Source organism: Gigantopelta aegis, chromosome 7 (genome assembly GCF_016097555.1).
Source record: "Gigantopelta aegis isolate Gae_Host chromosome 7, Gae_host_genome, whole genome shotgun sequence".
Classification (NCBI taxonomy): domain Eukaryota; kingdom Metazoa; phylum Mollusca; class Gastropoda; order Neomphalida; family Peltospiridae; genus Gigantopelta; species Gigantopelta aegis.
Genome location: NC_054705.1, coordinates 3,544,686 through 3,568,742, shown reverse-complemented (window position 1 = coordinate 3,568,742; position 24,057 = coordinate 3,544,686). Strand labels below are relative to the sequence as shown.

At 40.4% G+C, this 24,057-nt stretch overlaps 1 protein-coding gene across 1 annotated transcript; it reads left to right on the top strand.

The window, feature by feature from the left end:
• Positions 1-19,247, top strand: LOC121377609. The gene is made up of 3 exons (XM_041505672.1): positions 1-134; positions 15,626-15,851; positions 18,997-19,247. The coding sequence occupies exons 2-3, from the start codon at positions 15,628-15,630 to the stop codon at positions 19,073-19,075; spliced, it is 303 nt and encodes a 100-aa protein (XP_041361606.1). The 5' UTR covers positions 1-134; positions 15,626-15,627; the 3' UTR covers positions 19,076-19,247.
• The last annotated feature ends 4,810 nt before the right edge of the window (positions 19,248-24,057 follow it).

The following is a 24,057-nucleotide window of genomic DNA, read 5'->3' as shown; positions in this document are numbered from 1 at the left end:
GAGAAAGGCTCGATAGAACATCATCAAGACCCGCCTAGAACCATCAACAACCGTCGTCTGGTGAAGAGCAAACAGCCACAAAGATCCACAAACAACCAACAAGTTATTTCTCAACGACTTTAAGAATACAACCGGTAAGCGGTTTTCGTTACATTATCATATAGCATAATATAAAAGTTATTTAAAATTTGTTTTCTTAACGACACCACTAGAGCATATTTATAAAATTTTTTTACACAAAACGACTGGATAATAGTAATCAAAATTACGAGACCCTGGTCTAATTGCAAATAAAACTGAATTACAATATCGACGACTACAATAATTATTACTGAAAGTAAAATTTTAAAAAGATAAGATTCATATGAATAATGTGATAGAAACACTATAGGCAAAGGAAATTAAATGAAATAAATAAAAATAATCTTCTTGCACAATTAGATATCATTTTCATTTTCAGAATAATATTAATTACATTTGTGAACATTTTGCAATGCTTGTTTATTAAGTATTCTCATTGAGCTTGTACTACCGTTTAATACAATTTGCAGATTGATTTGTTTAAAACTGTGAAAAAACAAATATATATATATATATATATATAACAGAGTTCGTCTAAAACTAGTAAGCACTAAATCCAGAAGTATGTATATTTCTTTTTTTGCACTTGAAATTGCATTTTGAACTGCTACAAGCGTCAAAACGATAATAAAAAAAGACAATGGGTTTGCTAAAATTGATTACAATTAATTTTAATCAAGACGTTGTGAAGTAAGTTGTAATTAATTTATTAAAATGTAATGGTGAAAACTATTTTGCATGATCTCCAACCATACCTACTGTTATAAAATCAAATCAAAATTAACCAGTAGCTCCCCTTTCTCTTTCGATGAACCGATCCGAAACGCGCCAAAATTACTTCAAGAAATTTGCTCAGTTTTCACCTTTTTCACTAAAATCCTACGGGATATTCAAAATTCAATAGCATCAAAATTGTCTCCGCCCATTACCGATCGCGGCCGGGCTGCTGGTGCTCCCTTACACTTGGCAGCGCCTTTTCCTGTCCTTGACGGAGAAGCCGGCCCAGGCTGACACCTGCACCCATGACAGGCGTGCGCTACAACAGCTTGTTCAGAATTTGCACGTTAAACATTATGATCTAACCTAACCATACCTCCACCCCCCCCCCCCCCCCCCAACCCAACCTTTTATATTTTCTGTCGTCCCATAACCCAACTCACAGATCATGTGCTAAACCCTCCAACGAGAGTGTCCCTCAATATAAAATATTGGTAGTAGGAGAGAGTTACTCAAACATACATTTAAAAGACTTAATCATTAATAGGTGCGGGGCGTAGCCCAGTGGTACAGCGTTCGTTCGATGCGCGATCGGTCTGGGATCGATCCCCGTCGGTGGGCCCATTGGGCTATATCTCGTTCCAGCCAGTGCACCACGACTGGTATATCAAAGGCCGTGGTATGTACTACGCTGTCTGTGGGATGGTGCATATAAAAGATCACTTGCTGCTAATCGGAAAGAGTTGGCCATGAAGTGGCAACAGCGGGTTTTCTCTCTCAATATCTGTGTAGTCCTTAACCATATGTTTGACGCCATATAACCGTAAATAAAATGTGTTGAGTGCGTCGTTAAATAAAACATTTCTTTCTAACCATTAATAATAATCATACACAAAAGATTGCCATCCAAGATGAACTTTAATATATTTATTAATTTAATGGTAATTTGTAGAGAAACTTGTTTTTCATTTATACTGGATTTCTTTTTTTCTTTTTTCTTTGACTTGGTATGGGTTTAAAACTTAATACATGTAATATGTTTTTATATGAATTTTAACTTTATACATAACTTAACGTTATGAAGTTACATGCCAATTCATCGGTTTCCCTTTGACGCAAACGGACTATATACGGCAAACACATGGCTATTATTCAACAAAGAACATTCTACTTTTGATTTTGGCGGTACAGTTAAATTACAATGTGATAATTGGAGAGCTAGTTGAATTTGAGAAGGGCCAGTAAGATTTTTCTTCAACTGGCTGTGCTAGCGACCATGGTTTTCATGTTAATTTTCAACCCTGATGAAGGACTTTGTTTTAAAATGAAACTGAACTCTGGTTTGACTCCTTTGGTGAGGCATTTCAAGAGGGACTCGAGTCGAGTCCTAAAATACAATTTCCTGCTTTCTACATGTAAAATTTACCACGGCAAATCCCAATATGTTAAATACGTACAGCTAACAGTACTTTAACTGACGAATATAAGTTAAAAAAAAGTATTTCAGGTCTAAATCTAGGAGTGCGCAAGTGCCCCCCCCCCCCCCCCCCCACACGTGATGGGGGTGAGTGGGTGTTGTGGGTGATCACATAGAATAAAGAGTATATTCTACCACTAACTGGAAACATATAGGGATAGGCGGGTGAACATTTTACCTGCAAAATTAGTTATAATCCATGTAAAAATGCGTAGTGATTCATTTGCAACCATATATCGCTGTTTTGCAGTAATGCTAATATGAATAAACGTTGTCACCCAGATTCGGGACATTTTTGTTTAATTGGGGCAAAAAACAGGCTATCCCTCCCCCTTCTCCACCCTAAACAAATGGGAGCCCGTACGCATACAACCCATTGAGTTATGTGTCGTTCCAGCCAGGGCTTCACGACTGGTATATCAAAGGCTGTGAACAGTATCATCTTTTGTATGTGTGATAGTGGACATATTTAAAAAATACACCAGACCCAAACATTTAAATTAGCAACTCAAACTAGATTTTGCCTTCAGTAATTTAAAAATTATGTTTAAGATGCAATAAACATTAGGAATACAAGAAACATATGGTGTACACACATTTATATTACATGTATAAGCAAGAAAATGTCATTAATATCCTATTTTATTTAACATATAGTCTTAGAGGGGAAACCCGCCACATTGTTCCATTAGTAGCAAGGGATCTTGTATATGTACCATCTAACAGACAGGATAGCATATACCACGGCCTTTTATACACCAGTCGTGGTGCACTGGCTGGAAAGAAAAATAAGCCAATGGGCCCACCGACGGGGATCGATCCCAAACCGACGACGCACCAAACAAGCGCTTTACCACTGGGCTACGTCCCGCCTCTGGAACGGAGCGGATAATTTTGCCATGCTCATATACCACGAAGGTTTCGAGCATGTCTGTGCCGGGTCCCGTCTCTGGATAGCCAGGGGCCTGATCCGGGGCAGACCGCCTCTGGATAGCCAGGGGCCTGATCCGGGACAGTCCGCCTCTGGATAGCCAGGGGCCTGATCTGGGACAGACCGTCTCTGGATAGCCAGGGGCCTGATCCGGGGCAGACCGCCTCTGGATAGCCAGGGGCCTGATCCGGGGCAGACCGCCTCTGGAGCTGATTTTAATCCGATTGCTATACGTAAATGATGAAATCTTGGGAAGCTGCTCTGTAACTAAAACATACTTAAAACATGCCTTGTTAACGCAAAATCAGTAATTATCTACAATAGATGGAACAGATGTTTAACGACACCCCAGCACGAAAAATACATCGGCTATTGGGTGTCAAACTATGGTAAATGAATGAATGAATGAATGAATGATTGAATGAATGAATGCATAGTTAATTATCTTCAACTGATTTAATTTAGATTACACCCAATTTTGACGTTTGTAATGCTTTTGTTTGCTTTATGTTGTTTTGGGGGGGTTTTGTTGGGGGTTTTCTCAAGCCATAAAAAAGTAGCTAAGCTTCAGATTTGTGTAAAACATAATCAAGCAATCTATGAATATAATATTGCAAAATAACAGCTCTAACATAAATAAAGGTTTTTAAATATAAGCTGCCAGATTAACATTCACCAAAACTGATCTCTGTTAATAGAGATGGGAAACACTAATCCAATACAGGATTTTGTATTGTAATATGAACATGAATTACTATTAATATCTAATTTCAGGCTAATTAGTTGTACACGCGCGTGTGCTGGCATTTCAGTAGGGAGGGTCTAAACTGCGGCGATCGAAGTTTATAGGGTCGAGTCATGCTTCCCCGGCAAATATATAGAGAATAATACACGAGTGGCCGTTAGATACCATTTATCTTACAACGAGTTGTTTATATAGATAATAATACACGAGTGGCCGTTAGATACCATTTATCTTACAACAAGTTGTTTATATAGAGAATAATACATGAGTGGCCGTTAGATACCATTTATCTCACAACGAGTTGTTTTAAAATGTATGATACGTTTGATACGTTTTTAAACAACGAGTTGTGAGATAAATGGCATCTAACGGACACGAATGTATTATTCTATTTCTTACATATCCTCAAAAACCAGGTTTTAAGCAAATTTTCACATCTTTTTCGACTAAAAGTTATTTACAGCCATTGCACTTGTAGCTAACTTACGCGTCAAAGACACATGATTGTCAGGTTGGCTATACGTCACAGTGTAATCTATTTCCACCGTATTGTTTTTCATTGGATGCATGGCACTGGTGACCTGGTCATCACCTAAGAGCAGCCAGTCGTATGTCTTGAAATTGTTAACACATGTACGTGTGTATACAACCCATGTGATATCAAAAATAACGCATGCTGTTCTCATCAACGGGTGTGTAAGAAATTGAGAGAAAAAAACCCTTTGCTTGAGCAGGAAGGGGTTTTCACCCCTGAAAACCTCCCCCTGCACCCGCGCCTGATTTATTACCATATTTAACGGAGATCCTTCAAAACTGCACAATAGCGGCTCTTCCGTCCCCAAAAAATAATTTTGTTTCATTTAAATTTTTTTATAGATTATATATTGAAAGGACATGCCCATTAGAAATGGTAACCAAATAATTTCCTTTTTTCCGTCTACTTTTTTTCTTCTCTTTTTAATGCGTTTTGGTTTATTTGAAATTCATGCAGCGCCATGTTTTTAAAGTATGTAATTCGGCAATTCAGTTTGTGGAATTTGTGTAATTATTCGCTAAATACAATACAACAAATATGTCAGATTTATTTCACCGTTAGTATACACTTATACAAAACATATAAAAACATAAACCAGCGAATGTGTATTTGTATAATAGAAACAGTTATTATACATGTTGCGATCTTAAGCGCAGTATGTAACACTTTTAATATTTGGTCTACAGGCTGGTAGGTACTGGGTTCGGATCCCAGTCGAGGCATGGGATTTTTAATCCAGATACCAACTCCAAACCCTGAGTGAGTGCTCCGCAAGGCTCAGTGGGTAGGTGTAAACCACTTGCACCGACCAGTGATCCATAACTGGTTCAACAAAGGCCATGGTTTGTGCTATCCTGCCTGTGGGAAGCGCAAATAAAAGATCCCTTGCTGCCTGTCGTAAAAAGAGTAGCCTATGTGGCGACAGCGGGTTTCCTCTAAAAACAGTGTCAGAATGACCATATGTTTGACGTCCAATAGCCGATGATAAGATAAAAAATCAATGTGCTCTAGCGGCGTCGTTAAATAAAACAAACTTTACTTTTTTACTTTTAATATTTTCCAATGTTACAAAGTTTGTATTTATTCTGAACGAACAGTAGTTCTATTGATTTAAAAACAGATGGTCTTACCCAGTAGAGTTTTAAAAACATATTTTGAGCGAATATGTAACTACAATGGGCATATTAAAATATCTTAAATGAAATTCATCTTCTGTGTCATCGCGATTATACATATACGACATTTCGGTTGAAAACTGCATTGATAAGACCAAAAAAATCGTGCTGGGATTTTCACCACAACTGTTCTGCAGTGGCTATGTTTTTGAAATAAGTGCGTTTTCACACGTTTTTCAATCAACAGTTCTAAGCGCACTGGCTGTAACCCTGGGCGTAGCTATTTGACAGAATGCAAATATTGTTCGATATTAAATACATGTATTTCTTCTTTGCCGTCACTATTTAAATTGTAATATCAGGAAGTAATGTACTGCCTTAAACATGCTAGTAGTTTGTGGGGATTTTTTTTTTTTGTGGCGGAAGTATAAAAAGTAAATAAAACGAAAACAGGTTATTGGTTTCTGACGTAAAATTAATGCGCTGCATTATGCATCTAAGTTCTACATTTAAAAAACCCCAAAACAAAAAAACAAAAAACAAAACAAATACAACAACACACCATCCAAAAACAAAACAAACAAATAAAATAAATAAAATAAAACAAAAACAAAAACAAAATAAATAAATGAATAAATAATAATAAAAAAAATAATAAAAAAATAATATTAATAATAATAATAATAATAATAATAATAATAATAATAATAATAATAATAATAATAATAATAATAATAATAAAAATAAAACGCACATTAGAACTATGTGTGTAGCAATTTGTTTGTAAAACGCCGAACACACAAACCGGCCTCGGTGACGTCGTGGTTAGGCCATTGGTCTACAGGCTGGTAGGTACTGGGTTCGGATCCCAGTCGAGGCATGGGATTTTTAATCCAGATACCGACTCTAAACCCTGAGTGAGTGCTCCGCAAGGCTCAGTGGGTAGGTGTAAACCACTTGCACCGACCAGTGATCCATAACTGGTTCAACAAAGGCCATGGTTTGTGTTATCCTGCCTGTGGGAAGCGCAAATAAAAGATCCCTTGCTGCTAATCGGAAAGATTAGCCCATGTAGTGGCGACAGCGGGTTTCCTCTCAAAATCTGTGTGGTCCTTAACCATATGTCTGACGCCATATAACCGTAAATAAAATGTGTTGAGTGCGTCGTTAAATAAAACATTTCTTTCTTTCTTTCTTTCCGAACACACAATATCTGATAATACAGTGAAACATACAAAATTATTATTGTTTAGTGAAATAATTTATTTATGTTTACATTTCATACCGATTTATTGTAGCTAGATTATACAAAATGTGTTACAATTCATTAACTAAACAAGCATTTTCATGCAGTATTATCAATATTATCAGAAGGTTAGTACAAATTTTGACAATATACAAAAAAACACAATTAATTGTATTACATAAAAGAATTGCAAAGCAAAATAAGATTGTACAAACTAACTGCATCCATTTCATTCGGTTATAAACCGGAACAAACGTTATCTCGTTTTGTGAAAACGATATCTGAGTAGTTTTGTGAAAACAATATCTAAGTAGTTTTATGAAAACGATATCTAAGTAGTTCTGTGAAAACGATATCTAAGTAATTTTGTGAAAACGATATCTAAGTAATTTTGTGAAAACGATATCTAAGTAATTTTGTTAATCGGTTGGAATTTCAGCATCGATCATTATTCATTCATTTATGAACTTAAGAAAGAAAGAAATGGTTTATTTAACGACGCACTCAACACATTTTATTTACGGTTATATGGCGTCGGACATATGGTAAAGGACCACACAGATATTGAGGGAGTAAACCCGCTATCGCCACTTCATGGCCTACTCTTTTTGATTAGCAGCAATGGATCTTTTATATGCATCATCCCATAGACAGGACAGCACATACCACAGCCTTTGTTATACCAATCGTGGTGCACTGGCTGGGGCGAGAAATAGCCCAATGGGCCCACTGATAGGGATCGATCCTAAACCGATGCGCTGTCGACTGGTATATCAAAGGACGTGGTATGTGCTATCCTGGGGTTTTTCTCGTTCCAGCCAGTGCTCCACAACTGGTGTAACAAAGGCCGTGGTATGTACTATCCTGTCTGTAGGATGGTACATATAAAAGATCCCTTGCTACTTATCGAAAAGAGTGGCCCATGAAGTGGCGACAGCGGATTTCCTCTCTCAATATTTGTTTGGTACTTAACCATATGTCTGACGCCATATAACCGTAAATAAACTGTGTTGAGTGCGTCGTTAAATAAAACATTTCCTTCCTTCTTATGTTCATAAATTAATGAATGATGATCGATGCTGAAAGTCCAACTGATTAAAAAAAACTACTTAGATATCTTTATTTTATTTTGTAGCGGTACACTTTCTCACCTGCCCGTTTCAATGGGAAGACTATTTTTGGAACGTAATATAATAATGGGCATCAGTGTGGGATTTCTATTTTTATTTAAGTGCAATGCTAGGCCCAGTCTGTTAATTAGTTTGTAAACATTACCGAGTATTTTTCACTATTAGAGTCGATTTTTTGGTCATTAAATCAAACATTACTTAGATTATATTGTTTAGATTATTCAATTCCGTACATCTGACATGTTTCTGCTCTTTCTGGATCTCTAATATCATGAATGGCATTTCTGTTTTCATATTATAAAAAAGCGCACGTACCTCGGAGACGTAACGGTTGTGGAAACTAGCTCCAGTCTACTTTCATAGAATATTTCCGCGTTTCAGCGTCACACTCTTATTTTCACTTTATTATAACTTTATACAAACGTGTTACTGGGTTGTAGATTAATCAAACTTGGTGTGCATTTTCAACGGCTGAATCTAGGGTCTGTCTCTTTAATAGCTCCATGGGCAGGAGTAAGGTCACTAGACCGAACTCTCTCATACTAACCACTAACTCAGTGTTCTGGACAGACGGCCTAGATAGTTGCGGTGTGTACATGGGGAACGTGCTTGAACCTTAGTTGGACACTTGTTTGCTTTGTGCAACGACACCACTAGAGCACATTGATTAATTAATCATTGGCTATTGGATGTCAAACATCTGGGTGGAACGAGAAAAAAATCAGTTGGCTCTCCTTGTAGGGCCTCCATGAGTCCAAAATATTGGACTTGAGTACTCGAGGGTCAAACTCGACCCGGACCCGAGTACCCGACACTTACACTAGAGGATAATGAGACTAAGGAATAAAGTAAAATAGCATTAGGCATCTTAATTCCAGCACTGAACATGGATGCCAAATCATGCCATTGTATTCCATTAAGAAACCGGTTGATACGTTTAGTATTGTGACGGACAGAAGGACAAACGGCCAGATTAAAAAGAGAAACTAGCAAATAATTATTGTGTAACTTGTATTGCTGATAGATACTGCTGAAATAATTGTGTAACTTGTATTGCTGAAAGATACTGCTGAACTAATTGTTCTACATTGTCTCACTTGTACGCGTACTCGAGTCCTGTGAACGGAGTCGATTCTTACTAGCCTCGACCCGTGCCCGAGTACTGGAGTCCTGTGAACGGAGTCGATTCTTACTAGCCTCGACCCGTGCCTGAGTACTCGAGTCCTGTGAACGGAGTCGATTCTTACTAGCCTCGACCCGTGCCCGAGTACTGGAGTCCTGTGAACGGAGTCGATTCTTACTAGCCTCGACCCGTGCCTGAGTACTCGAGTCCTGTGAACGGAGTCGATTCTTACTAGCCTCGACCCGTGCCTGAGTACTCGAGTCCTGTGAACGGAGTCGATTCTTACTAGCCTCGACCCGTGCCCGAGTACTCGAGTCCTGTGAACGGAGTCGATTCTTACTAGCCTCGACCCGTGCCCGAGTACTCGAGTCCTGTGAACGGAGTCGATTCTTACTAGCCTCGACCCGTGCCCGAGTACTGGAGTCCTGTGAACGGAGTCGATTCTTACTAGCCTCGACCCGTGCCCGAGTACTGGAGTCCTGTGAACGGAGTCGATTCTTACTAGCCTCGACCCGTGCCTGAGTACTGGAGTCCTGTGAACGGAGTCGATTCTTACTAGCCTCGACCCGTGCCCGAGTACTGGAGTCCTGTGAACGGAGTCGATTCTTACTAGCCTCGACCCGTGCCTGAGTACTGGAGTCCTGTGAACGGAGTCGATTCTTACTAGCCTCGACCCGTGCCTGAGTACTGGAGTCCTGTGAACGGAGTCGATTCTTACTAGCCTCGACCCGTGCCTGAGTACTCGAGTCCTGTGAACGGAGTCGATTCTTACTAGCCTCGACCCGTGCCTGAGTACTCGAGTCCTGTGAACGGAGTCGATTCTTATCAGATATTCGTATTCAACACCCATGACCACTTCAAGTTAACTGGCATCATTCGGAATTACCCCTTAAAACCTGTAATGTATTGTTAATGACCATTTGCATTGTTCCGAATATACAAATCCCACGACAACACATCGACTAAACTTAATGATTGCAATTAGGCATCACATGACCCGACTGATCCTGCAGCTATTTTATATACTCGTAAAATCGGTAATTGCCGAAAAGTAATTCTTTTCATAAATATTTGACGACATTTCGTTAACTTGATAGCATAATGAGTGACAGAGATAATTACCAGATATATTTTTGTTTACTGAAATGAAGCGTGGAGTGTTTAGATGAAGTATTTATGAGCATCGCCGTATCAGTTAGGTAATATGGTAATACGGTAGCGTCGAGAACGCGCGTTCTGTCTCTCCGTGTTTCACGCTTAAACAACTTCGGAGAATACGTAATCGACCGAAGTGTATATTTAATTCATTTATGAACTCATTTTCGTGCTTATCCAGTTAAGGTTCAAGCACGTTGTCCTGGGTACACATTTCAGTTATCTGGGCTGTTTGTCCAAGACAGCGGGTTAGCTGTTAGTTGTTAGTGAGAGAGTAGAGGGTGTAGTGGTCTTAACCTACCCATTAGGTCGTTAAAACTCGCTCTGGGTGGGAGCCGGTATCGGGCTGCGAACCCAGTGCCTACCAGCCTCATGTCCGATGGCTTTACCATGACACCGGTGAAGTGTATAGAATGTAGGCTGCTTTAATATACGTCTGTTATTTCTCAGTGGCGTAGGAAGGTCCCTTGCTGCTAATCGAAAAGAGTATCTCATGCAGTGACGACAGCGGGTTTCCTCCCTCAATATCTGTGTGGTACTTAACCATAATGTCTGACGCCATATAACTATAAATAAAATGTGTTGAGTGCGTTGTTAAATAAAATATTTCCCTCCTTCCCATAAGTAGGTCATTTATTATTATTTTCGTATATCCAGTCTGTCTGGGTACACACCTCAGCTATCTGGGCTATCTGTCCAGGACAGTGAGTTAGTTGTTAGTTGTTAGTGATGACTGAGTCGTTAAACTCGCTCTGGGTGGGAGAGATGCCGGGCTGAGAGCCCAGTACCTACCAGACTTAAAGGGACATTCCTGAGTTTGCTGCAATGATTAAGACGACTTTTTAACGATTTTAATTACATATCAAATATATTTTTCTGCATAAAATATTAGTGACTGGATATTAAACGTGTTTCTGATCGTTCTGATATTTGTACTAGGTTAAAATTTATTTTATAACCTAAAATATAATTTGTTCGTACGTACGAAATTATTTGACGACACAATCCAGTTTGGGCTTCTTACAAATATTAAGATTACCAGAAACACATTGAATATACTAATATACTGATATTCTAAACAAGAAACTATATTCAATACGTAAGTTTAATCGTAGAAATATTTTATTAGTCGGAAACATCGTACAATGGAGCAAACTCGGGAATGTCCCTTTAAGTCCGATGGCTTAACCACTACAACAACGATGCGGGTTATAAACAGCTGGTCACCTTAATGAAATATTCAAATATCACTTTTCACCTCCCACGAAATTATTTCCTAACTTAAATTTCTCCATTAAGATGTAAAGCTTCGCTGAAATTTTATTGAGTCGGTATTGGACATATAGACAATGGGCACGAACATTCCATCCGCAAAAGGTGCCATCTAACGTAACTGTTGCATCTAAGTACAAAAGATCGCGTGCGTTTCATACTAACGTGTGAACAAATATTCGTATTAGTAGCGATGACCTGGCATTACCGTAATTACCCTAAGCGATGTCACTTGTTTCTGGTTAAATTATTTGTGAAAACGTGGTAAATCGTTAGACGCTACGTCACAGTGTATACGACTACTTGTCAGGTCCAATTTTCTTCATGTAACGGGAGCTGTAGAAATATTGTCGCCAGTCTCATAACGTGCTAAAATATCTAGAAAAGTACTGTATGTATGTGTGCGTGTTATATAAAGTGGTTTCCAGTATTCCATTGTTGTAATGGTTTATAAGGTACTCGTTAAGTGGAAGTGGCATACTTCGCAATTAGCGTTTTTGTTTCGTGGGGTGTATTTGGTAAAGTTTGTTTTATTTAACGACACCACTAGAGCACATTTGATTAAATATCGTCTATTGGGAGGAGCTGTTTTATTTAACGACGCATTCAGCACATTTTATTTACGGCTATATGGCGTCGGACATAAGATTTAGGCACAGGCACTTGACACAGATTAGTATACATGAATAATAAAAATAAAAATAAAAATAAAAAGAAGAAGAAAAAAGTTGTATATCGGTAAACTTGATAAATTTCCTCAATGTTTTGCTCATACTGTCTTCATACATGACACATTTAGTGCCACTTAACGTGTATTTACATATACCAAACATTTCTATCCCTACTATATAAAAGATACATGGTCCGTCACTCGCCATTTTGGTGCGATTTTCTTATTTCTCGAATATCTATTTTTTTTAACGAAATATTCTACTACCTGCTAAAACCCGCAGAAGACGTAAAATATCAAAGTAGACCGTGTTGTATACTTACACAGTTTTTGTTCACTTTATTTTTTTCTGTATTCGAATTAAATAATGAACACAATACCTAAAAACATTCTGTCGAGCACGGAAAATTCCAATCTAATTAAAATGAGCTCCACTATTACATGTGGATCTAACAGCAGCCCGTTGGAGTTCATGTCCAGTTGACCTTTCATTCGACCAATCAAAACCTTACTTGCAAAATCATGCCAGTGATTTAAAAAGAATTTGAAACCATTCGGGATTATGCCGAGAGTATACGAAATGATTCGGGTGAATTACGAAGTATGCCGAAAAATAATTTCAATATAAAATTTTATATAAAATTCGTTTCAAGACGAAAAAAACCCCGTGATGGTGTAGCGATAAAATCTCTTTATACTAGTATACAATCCAGAGTTTATTACTGCACCCCCCCCCCCCCCCCCCCCCCCCCCCCGTTTTTTTTTCAATTTTGAAACAGACCAACGAACGCCCGGTATTTTTAGAATTTGTATGCTCCCGAATAACGCTATAAAAGGCGAAGTTTAATTGGTCGATATTTAAATTGTTATTTATAGATGAAATGTCACCTGGACATGGGTGTCCATGCGATGCTGTTAGATCTACTGGCAGACCCAGTAGAGCTAACTTTAATCAGATTGGGAAAATTCGTGCAAAATCATTTCATTAGTCGATGACTTAACACACTTTTTACAACACAAAGACGAATATAGCATTCAATACGTGTAACTGTTTATAAACATGTTTGACGCATGGCCATCATATTAACATATATTCGTCTTTGTTTTGTAAGAGTTCGTTAAGTTATTGACGAATAAGAGAAGCTGAAACATTGGGTCCGATATCTTTATCCTTAACTACCACAACTTCCGTGCTCGACAGAATGTTTTTAAGTATCATATTCATTATTTAATTCGAATACAGAAGAAATAAAGTACATAAGAAATAAAACAGCAACACTTGATTGTTGGACGCGAGCAGTGACATTTGCTTTCTAAGTCCTGGAATTGAAAAGATAAAACAGATCACAAAGCGACTATTATTTTGCTAATAGCTGATATGCATTGATAACAACACGACTATCGTTTTACAATCGTGAAGTGTAATAAAAACAATAATCAAAATAAACGGCGTATAAGTTTCGTTTTGAAATGAAAACCCTTTGATATTCAATCTAAATTCGAAAGGTTTCATGATCATCAAACGATTTTCTTGTCCAACGGGTCACTAACTATTCCTGTTTGAAACTCATTATCGTACTTTCTCAAACATATAAACCGCTAGCGTCCGTATTAAGTACATAACCGACAAACCAAGCCGAGTTTTGGCACACTAAAACAGTAATACGCATCGCGCAAACTTGCCGTATTGCTGTGACGTTAATGGGTGCTCCAATCTATTGGTGGAAAATACGACTGTATTTAATGGCGGGTTATGTCATAGAGGAGACATCTTTGCCGTTGTTGATGTGAGAATCGCGTGCAGACTATTCACTCTTTGTGGCCGTCACGCTATTGGGGGGAAGTGTCCTGGGATAGTCACTCTTCTTCTTTAAAATGAATAAAACCCTAAATTTTGCGACAGTTATAAATTTATTATATATTAATTTTAATTTTAATTTTTTTTTACGAACCCCTCCAAACATCGCCCAAAGTTCCATTGGCATTCCGCCTCATGTCATTGAACCCCCCCCCCCCCGAAAAAATCCGGAAAGCATTATAGAAACTTAAGAGAAAATTCTCTTCTTAACTGTTTAAGGAGTTTTAGACTATTAACTACTCAGCTGCCCCTCCCTCCCCCCAACAAAAAATCCTAGCTACGGCCCTACATCTTTTCCTGGGACAGGACGTAGCCCAGTGGTAAAACGCTCGCCTTATGTGCAATCGGTCTAGGATCCATTCCCATCGGTGGGCCCATTGGTCTGTGTTTCGTTCCGGCCAGTGCACTACGACTGTTACATCAAAGACCGTGGTATGTGTTATCCTGTGGGATGGTGCATATAAAAAATCCATGCTGCTAATGGAAAAAAGAAGCGGGTTTCCTCTCCATGACTATATGTCAAATTTGCCAAATGTTTGACATCCAATGGCCTATGATTAATACGATTAATAAATCAATGTGCTCTAGTTGTGTCGTTAAACAAAGCAAACTTTAACTTTCTTTATCTAATTTACGGGTCTCGGTGGTCTAGTGATTAAGACATCGGAAATGATAGGACTCGTAAGTACTGGATTCACAGCCCGGTACCGGCTCCCACCCAGAGCGTATTTTACGAGTCAGTTGGTAACATGTAAAACTACTACACCGACGTCTATTACAAACCACTAACGTACTGGACAGACAGCCCAGATAGCTGAGGTGGGTCAGTTGTTGGGCATGCATATACCCGATATTTCACTAGGGTATGCTCATGAGTGCACACCTTCGAAAAACCAATAAATAGAGCCTATAAAATACCGTTTGATAATGCCACGCCTATCACAACATGACGTTAGAGAGCAGTTGGGATGCTTGATGCTGGACGCAGTGTCATTAACGTTACCAGACTTTTTGGTGTAACCAGATTCACTATACAGAGACTGAACCATCGTTTGCAGCCTACTGGATCCACCAATGACCGCCCTCGGAGCGGCCCTCTACGAGTTATGTTGACTGCGCAGGACCGGTATATCCGAACCACCACTCTCCAGAACCGGTTTCAAGCAGCCACCATTCTTGTCCGACAATTTCGCATTCATGCTGAGACAGTCAGGAACCGTATGCGAGCCTACAACACCTGTCCAGGCCGACCTGCGAGGAGACCTATTCTTACCGCGCGCCATCGTCAATTCCGTCTGCAATTTTTCTTTCATGGGGTGGTCACTGTGATGGTCCATTAGCAGCAAACACGTGCGCAACTTGTGTAATTACTGCATACACACCTCCTCCGAAATGGTGTAGTTATCTAATTCTATAATTTCTGCCATGAATGTCGTCTGGTTTATGACATAAATGAATATTAATTACATGCATACTTTCTTTTTTGGTTGAGTCTACATTCAAATACTAAATAAGATATGAAGTAAAACATGTCCTCTTAATAAAAGCTGAACTATTTTTGTTTTTACAGTGATGAAGTTCGAAAGCGCCTTCTTGATGACGTGTCTTGTGCTGGCCACCGTGCACGCGTCGGTCAAAGGTCAGTGCTCGCTGACGGACTGTCTACGGGAGAGGTTCGCGTGCAGCAGGGTGGAGCTGGGGGACGGCGTGTCACAGATGGAGCACGAGCACATGTGCTGTAAGATGTACGCCGAGTGTTACGTCGAGTGCGGCAAAAAAGGAGGAAAACCACCAACGTAAGAACACAGATGGCGACGTTTTACATCTTTCTGTTAAAGAGACAGACCCTAGTTTTTAAACACTACGGCGTATGTTTTACATCTTTCCGTTAAAGAGACAGACCCTAGTTTTTAAACACTACGGCGTATGTTTTACATCTTTCCGTTAAAGAGACAGACCCTAGTTTTTAAACACTACGGCGTATGTTTTACATCTTTCCGTTAAAGAGACAGACCCTAGTTTTTAAACACTACGGCGTATGTTTTACATCTTTCCGTTAAAGAGACAGACCCTAGTTTTTAAACACTACGGCGTATGTTTTACATCTTTCCGTTTAGTTTTTACATACGGCGTATGTTTTACATCTTTCCGTTAAAGAGACAGACCCTAATCAGACAGACCCTAGTTTTTAAACACTACGGCGTATGTTTTACATCTTTCCGTTAAGAGACAGACCCTAGTTTTTAAACACTACGGCGTATGTTTTACATCTTTCCGTTAAAGAGACAGACCCTAGTTTTTAAACACTACGGCGTATGTTTTACATCTTTCCGTTAAAGAGACAGACCCTAGTTTTTAAACACTACGGCGTATGTTTTACATCTTTCCGTTAAAGAGACAGACCCTAGTTTTTAAACACTACGGCGTATGTTTTACATCTTTCCGTTAAAGAGACAGACCCTAGTTTTTAAACACTACGGCGTATGTTTTACATTAGGAATTGAAATCAGACATTACTTAGATTGTATTGTTTAGATTATCAATTTCCGTGCATCGGAAGTGTTCCTGGTAATCCTGGTGTATTTAATATCAATTTCCGTACATCGGAAGTGTTCCTGGTAATCCTGGTGTATTTAATATCAATTTCCGTACATCGGAAGTGTTCCTGCTAATCCTGGTGTATTTAATATAGAAAATAATTTTTTTTAATTTAAAAAAACAGCAACTCACGTCTCTCTGAGAAGTAATGATTATGAAGACGAGCTCTGCTCTGCTTTTTAAGGGTATTTCCCTGTTTCAACGTCACCGTATCTTGTTTGACTGTATTGCAAATGTATCCAGATGTGTTACAGTGGTGTACGTTAACTGAACTTTCCATTCCCGTCTGTGGACCCATTGGGCTATTTCTCGTTCCAGCCAGTGCACCACGACTGGTATATCAAAGGCCGTGCTATGTGCTATCCTGTCTATGGGATGGTGCATATAAAAGATCCCTTGCTGCTAATAAAAAAAAAAAAGAGTATCCCATGAAGTGGCGACAGCGGGTTTCCTCACTCAATATCTGTGTGGTCCTTAACCATATGTCCGACGCCATATAACCGTAAATAAAATGTTTTGAGTGCGTCGTTAAATAAAACATTTCCTTCCTTTCCTTTAACCAAACTTTGTGTCCATTTTCACAGTTGAGACTAGGATGTGCGACTTTAATGCTGAATGCTTAGCGCGTATTCGAAACTGTTCTAGCCCTCTGGTTACAAACATTTTATAGTCTACACTCAAGACTAATATAGTAATAGGGCCGGATTTACGAAGCCTGTTTTTTTTTAGTAGTTACACGCGTAATAATATATAAACATGTTTTGTAAATTCGGTCCATAGAGTCTCAGACTTTAACACCAATGCACGTGTCACGTCATTAGTCAGAGATTTGTGTCTAGACTCCAGACTAATATAGTGTCAGACGTTAACACTATGGCAACGCCATGCATATTGTATGTGTGTGTGACGTCATTAGATATTTGTGTCTAGACTCCAGACTAATATAGTGTCAGACGTTAACACTATGGCAACGCCATGCATATTGTATGTGTGTGTGACGTCATTAGATAGTTGTGTCTAGACTCCAGACTAATAGAGTCTGACATTTTAACACCATGGCAATGCCATGCAACTTGTATGCGTGTGACGTCCTTAGAGATTTGCGTCTAAACCTCCAAAGATTCAGAATCGCAGGTCCTGGCCCCGTGCTTATAAAGCTTAAAGTCTAGACTTTAATAAAGTCCAGACTTTAACGTCATGGCAACGCCATTCAAATAGCATTACGTTAAAGTCTAGGACTTTATTAAAGTCTGGACTTTAAGTTTTACAAGCACGGACACTGGTGCAAGAAACGGACGGTCTTGGATAGAACTATCTCGTGAAGTCAGAAGTTGTGTCCACGACAGGCGTGCTCGCACATTTCTCTGATAGAAGCATGCCTAAAAACTATCCACACCCACGCAGGGAACGTCTTGCTAAACTTGCCGACGACGTGTTTGTTACTCATTTTTAAAATGACGTCACACTCATGTCGTTTGTATAGCGTTGCCATGACGTTAAAGTCTCAGAGTGTATCACAATACCGAGTCTAAACTCTAAACGTTTTATAAGCACCAGACCTGGTTTTTATGTCATAGATTTGGGGCCAGCGCACAGATGTTCAAACCGCATGGAAAAAAATTGCAGAGAGGGAGCTTAACATTTTTCCAGGTGTATAGTTCAAATCAAATTGCAGACATTCACCGTTTGGTATAAAAACAGCACTTTATTACAACAAGTCCTGTCACGTGATAGCTCACCAATAACTGACATGGTCGTATTCACTGTGCTCGCTTAAGTTCAGAGCAAATCAAAAGTAACATGGACCTCAAAGTTTATCTGTGATATAGCTCTAGAATTAATAGTTTCTAGTATACGACAAAACTGATATAAGATATCCAACGCTCGCCTGATGTGCGATAGGTCTAGGATCGATTCCCGTCGGAGGGTCCATTCGGCTATTTTTCGTTCCAGCCAGTGCTTCACAACTAGTATATCAAAGGCCGTGGTATGTACTATCCTGTCTGTTAGATGGTGCATATAAAAGATCTCTTGCTGCTAATCGAAAAGTGTAGCCCATGCAGTGGCGACAGCGAGTTTGCTCCCTCAATATCTGTGAGGTCCTTACCCATATGTCCGACGCCATATAACCATAAATAAATGTGTTGAGTGCGTCGTTAAATAAAACATTTCCTGCCTTCTTCTTGGGCAGTATACTTTAAGTTGGGAGTATTAAAAAATTAACATTGACTCTTGGCCTCTGAAATGATCTTCGATACATAGTTCTAGTATTAGTAGTTTCTAGTATATGATAGCGCTGGTACAAGATACTAACATTTTTATTTATATTATTTATAATTCCAGCTGTGATTTCCCAAAGAAGAGAGGAAGCTGGAACAAACGTGAATTCTTGAACAAATTCAAGGGAGACTTCGATTTCTGAGGAGGAATTTCATCACCTGCTCATACCAATGGCCACCTTTCACCACTGCTACAACCGCTTTTTATTTTATTTTTCCAATCTGTTTGATTGTTTGTTTATTTGGGACAACAAAAGAACTTTGAAATATTTTCTAAAAATTTTGGTAAATAAAGAGCGATCGTTGCCTCCCTAATGAGATCGTTTTGTGATTCGTTTTGTTGACCTGGGGGCGAATCAAGGTCCGTAACTAGCACGGACAGTTCATTCGAGAAAACGGGGGAGGAGACAAGTGCAGGGCGCACATTACGTCAATACTTTTCTTAACGTGCTGGGCGAGTTGTTTCCATCTATAACATTAGCAAATTTATGTTGTTGTTGAAAGATTTATTTTGTTAATAATGATGGAAGTACATCATTCGGGATTTAGTGAGTACGGTAGGTTATACATTTTTGGTTTGTGTGTCCATTTGTTGCACTATTTCGGTTGAGAAACATGGTGCCACAGGTTTTGAATATCAGCTATATATAGGGTATGCAAACAATATTCGGACGTAGAAAGAACCACACTTTCTACGTGCCCTCGGACTAGGGAGGGACGTGCTATGTGAAACAATTGAAGAAATCGGGAGGGGGAGTGTATTTGAGGCGGCCGACTTTTGCCCAGTCGGAAAAGCGCTTGCTTGAAGTGTATGGGTAGTAGGATCAAACCGCCTCGGTGGACCTGTTGGGTTTCCCCCTGTCCAACATGTGCCGCACGACTGGCATAACAAAAGTCGTACTATATGTTGTTTTATCTGTACATATATACCGGTAATAGATCCTTTGCTGCTAACAGAAGAAAAAAAAACGAAGCGGGTTTCCTCTGCATACTATGCATCAGAATTAGCAAAAGCCGATGATTAATAAATATGCTCTAGAGGTGTCGTAGGATCCGTATCTTTTTTCTCTCTCTTTTTTGTGTGTGTGTGTGTGTGTGTGGTGAGGGCACAACCTTCGATGGACGCGGGGGTGGAGGGGCACAGTCACTAGTTGGGAAGGGGGGCACAAGCCAGATTGTTATCTTTATTTATATAGAGTAAGGGTGGGAGTAGGGGTACGGGGCATAAGCTCTCCTCCAACCTACCGGCCTGCTGACAGTATAAACCTGCAGAGCTTCTATAGCTGTACCGACGCCATATAACCGTAAATAAAATGTGTTGAGTGCGTCGTTAAATAAACCGTTTCCTTCCTTCCTTCTATAGCTGTACTAGTAAATGGGCATCCGCGTAAGGCTGCCTTTCCATTAGTGCGGTTATCGCACGCTTAGCCACCTAGCGGTTCTACCCGCATGGCTAGATAGATAGATAGATAACAATTTAACGTGTCCATATACCACTAGGGTTTCGAACACGCCCATCCAGAGTCCGACCTCCGATAAGATCGGTGGCCTGACTCGGGATGAGGGGAGGATAGAGTTGAAAATGGGCAGAATTTTGAAAATAGCTATTAGTAAAAAAGTTAATAGAATTAAAAAAATAATAATAAATAAAAAGTTACAAGCCAAAAATAAAAAGAATTGACTGCTCGGCCGAATATTTATATAATTTGGAGCATTTTAGATGGACAGTCCAAAAATAAATAAGAGAAAGAAGAGAGGATCGGACTATTTAGTAATATTAAAAAAAGAGAGAATAATTTCGACATATAATTTTGAACGGAGGTCTAAAAGTTTAAAGTCCGATCTAAATGGTCCGGTCCGGGGGGGGGGGGGGGGGGGGCGTGTGAGTTTAAGGTGGGCGGAATTTGGAATACGAATTTAGTAGTTAGGTCAAAGACCTAAAGCCAAAATGAGCTTATTCATACAACTCATGTCTGGACAAAAATTTAAGTCCAAAGAACAAAATTAGACTGCTCGACCGAAAGGGTTTTAAGGTGATTTGAGCAATTTAGACGGGCTGCCAAAATAAAGTGCGTCGGACTGTTTACCAAAAACAAAAAAAAAACACAATTAAAGTCCAACTAAGCCCTAGGAACGGTTGGCGACTACGGGGACGAGATGAAGTGCTTGGCGTTGAACTGTGGCACCAGTTTCCTCCAACGGTGGGCTAGCAAGGTCTTAGCTAGCTCGACGTAATGGGCACTGGCGATGATCTTCAGTACTCTGTGGATGGTGTAGTTGTCCATGTCTTCGAAGAGTATTCCCTGTCTGTAGAGATCATCTCGGCGCGACGTCACCACAAGTCCAAACTTCCCGTCTCGTAGTTCCATGGCGTGGATGGCACACTCAACTCCGTCAGGAAACTTCTTAAAGTTGCCCTCAAGAATGCCTCCCGGCAGTGAGCTGGTGTCCGAGGTGTCCCCGACCAAGTATCGAGCGTACTGGCCCTTGATCTTGGAGATGGCTAGGCTCCAGGCGGCGTCCCTGCCCCGGGCGGTCGCGGAAGGCCGGGCCTTGGCTGGCTGGTCACTACTCGGTGGGGTAACGGCCTTCCGCTTCGCAGCAGCGCCATCCATAGGGGTCTTGGCGGAGCCCCCCGGGGGTGGGGGACTCGACGCCGACCGCCTCAAAGGGGTTGGAACGGGAGACGCACGCCGTGGAGTTTCGCAGATCGCTGTGTCCAACAGCGGCGTCGACTGGTCCGCTGGCTCAGTCTGTTCAGAGGTATCTGCGTCGGCTGGCACTGGTTGATCGGGTTCTGGGGGTGGGGGCGGCGACGCAGACAGGACCGCCGCTGGCGGTTGAGCCGCCAGTTTAGGTCCCCCCTGAGCCGTCCCTGGTGCAGGTTTCCTCTTCCTCCTTCCTCTTCCCTTTCTCTTCGTCGTGTTCGTTACCGCGTCGCCATACACCAAAGTCACGGTTGCCCGTGAGCCAATGTAAGCGACGCGGTACTCTAACAAAGAGCCGTAGCTTGCAATAAGTCCCCCCAGGTGGGGGGGGGGGGGGGGGGGGCAACTCGAGAGAGCAGAGCGACACGTCTTTCCTCATCGAAGGCATAGCTCGGAGTGCGCATGGCTAGCACATTTCCATTGAGGCGCTCTTATGACACGGTTCCTTCCATGTGACGTCATTAATTAAGTGGCCATATGCAAATTGAAACATGTCATTGTTAAGCGAGGAAAATCCATTACTAATGAAACACCTACAGAAAAAAAAAGACAACATTTGATCAAATGAAGATTTCAACTATTACTTCCAGTTCTTCCAACAGGGAACGCTTTATTTTTTCATACTATGTACTACGAATTATTTATCATTGAGCCGATGGTTTTTCTAAATTGGACACAACAATAGTTGTTGTTGTTTTGTTATTTCCAAAACACTTACTTTTCTTCTTACATTAAACCAAACTGAAATTATTTCCACCAAATAATGTGTAGGAGGATGTGATGCACTATAGGAGACGAGAACTAACGCCTGTGAAAAGGACACAGATTTTGGGAATGTTAAATAATGAGCAGATTGGACCAGGATGCTTTCCGTTATCCGGCGCGGGAGCTTCTATTTGATAGCGAAAACGATCACCAGTATTTTCGTATGTCTACCGAAAAGCTGGAGTATGTTTTGGTATTTGTAGGTCCACTTATAAGTAAAAAGACCGTTCTCCATGAGCCTCGTTCAGCCAACGAAAGGCAGGTAATATGCAACAGGTATTACAACGATTAGTGATATCATGCAGGGCTTAAAACTAAGCAGCCTACACTCTTAACAATATTATATAATGTTTTATTGGAAACGGCAATACAACAATTTATTACTACTTTGTCTACAACAATGCCAGTGGCGGATCCACAAAATACATTGGGGGGGGGGGGGCAATGAACTTTGGGGGAGGTTTGGAGGGAATCGTTAAAAAATTAAAATTAATATATAATAAAATTATAACTGTCGCAAAATTTAGGGGAGGGGGCCCTGCCATACCCCCCCCCCCCCCCGATCCGTCTCTGAATGCCACACGGGACCGATTATGTTTTACTGCCATCACAGGTCCGTAGGCAGGGGTGGGTAAAAGGGACCGACCAACCCACCGCATCGTAAAAATTACCAAGTCAATTAAAATTTCCATTTGCTCATATGTGAACTTTTGCTCGTCCATTGCACGAAGAATGCTAAAAATGCCTACTCCGAAAACTTGAAAATTAAATGACGCTATAAAACACACAAATGCGGGAGATGGGTAATCATGGGTAATACCCCCAAAATGACGTCATGTTATGGATTCCCCTTGCGGTTCGAGCCGCACAGTTGGAAAAAAAATCGATACATGACTTTTTTTTTGCCACATAGCTAGCAACCGTGTCAGTGGAAAGAAAAAACAGAAAGAAATGGTTTATTTACGGTTATATGGCGTCAGACATATGGTTAAGGACCACATAGATACTGAGAGAGTAAACCCGCTGTCGCCACTTCATGGGCTACTCTTTTCGATTAGCATCAAGGGATCTTTTATATGCACCATCCCACTGACAGGGTGGTACATACCACGGCCTTTGATATACCAGTCGTGGTGCACTGGCTGGAACGAGAAATAGCCCAATGGGCCCACCGATGGGGATCGATCCCACACCGACCGCGCATCGAGCGAGCGCTGTACCACGCGTATCAAAGGAAAGACGTCAAAGTAAGTTAACTGACGGGGATCCATCACAGACCGAGCGCTTTATCACTGAGCTATGCCCCGCCCCTGACTGGTAAATCAAGTATGTACGTACACACATGTATGTTGTTCTGACTGTGGGGAAGTGCATATAAAAGAGCCCTTGTTGCTAATGGAAACTAGCGGGTTTCCAACTTTCTGCTCAGGGGCGTAGCGTGACCTGGTCATGGGGGGGTTCGGATATGAACCAAGTGGACCCTTGTTCACACACACACACACATACACACACACACACACACACACACACACACACACACACACACACACACACACACAACGTATACATATATATATATATTACAATTATATATTTTAAAAAACCCAAAGAAACAATACAAACGAACAACAAACCACAGAAATTCCACTTAC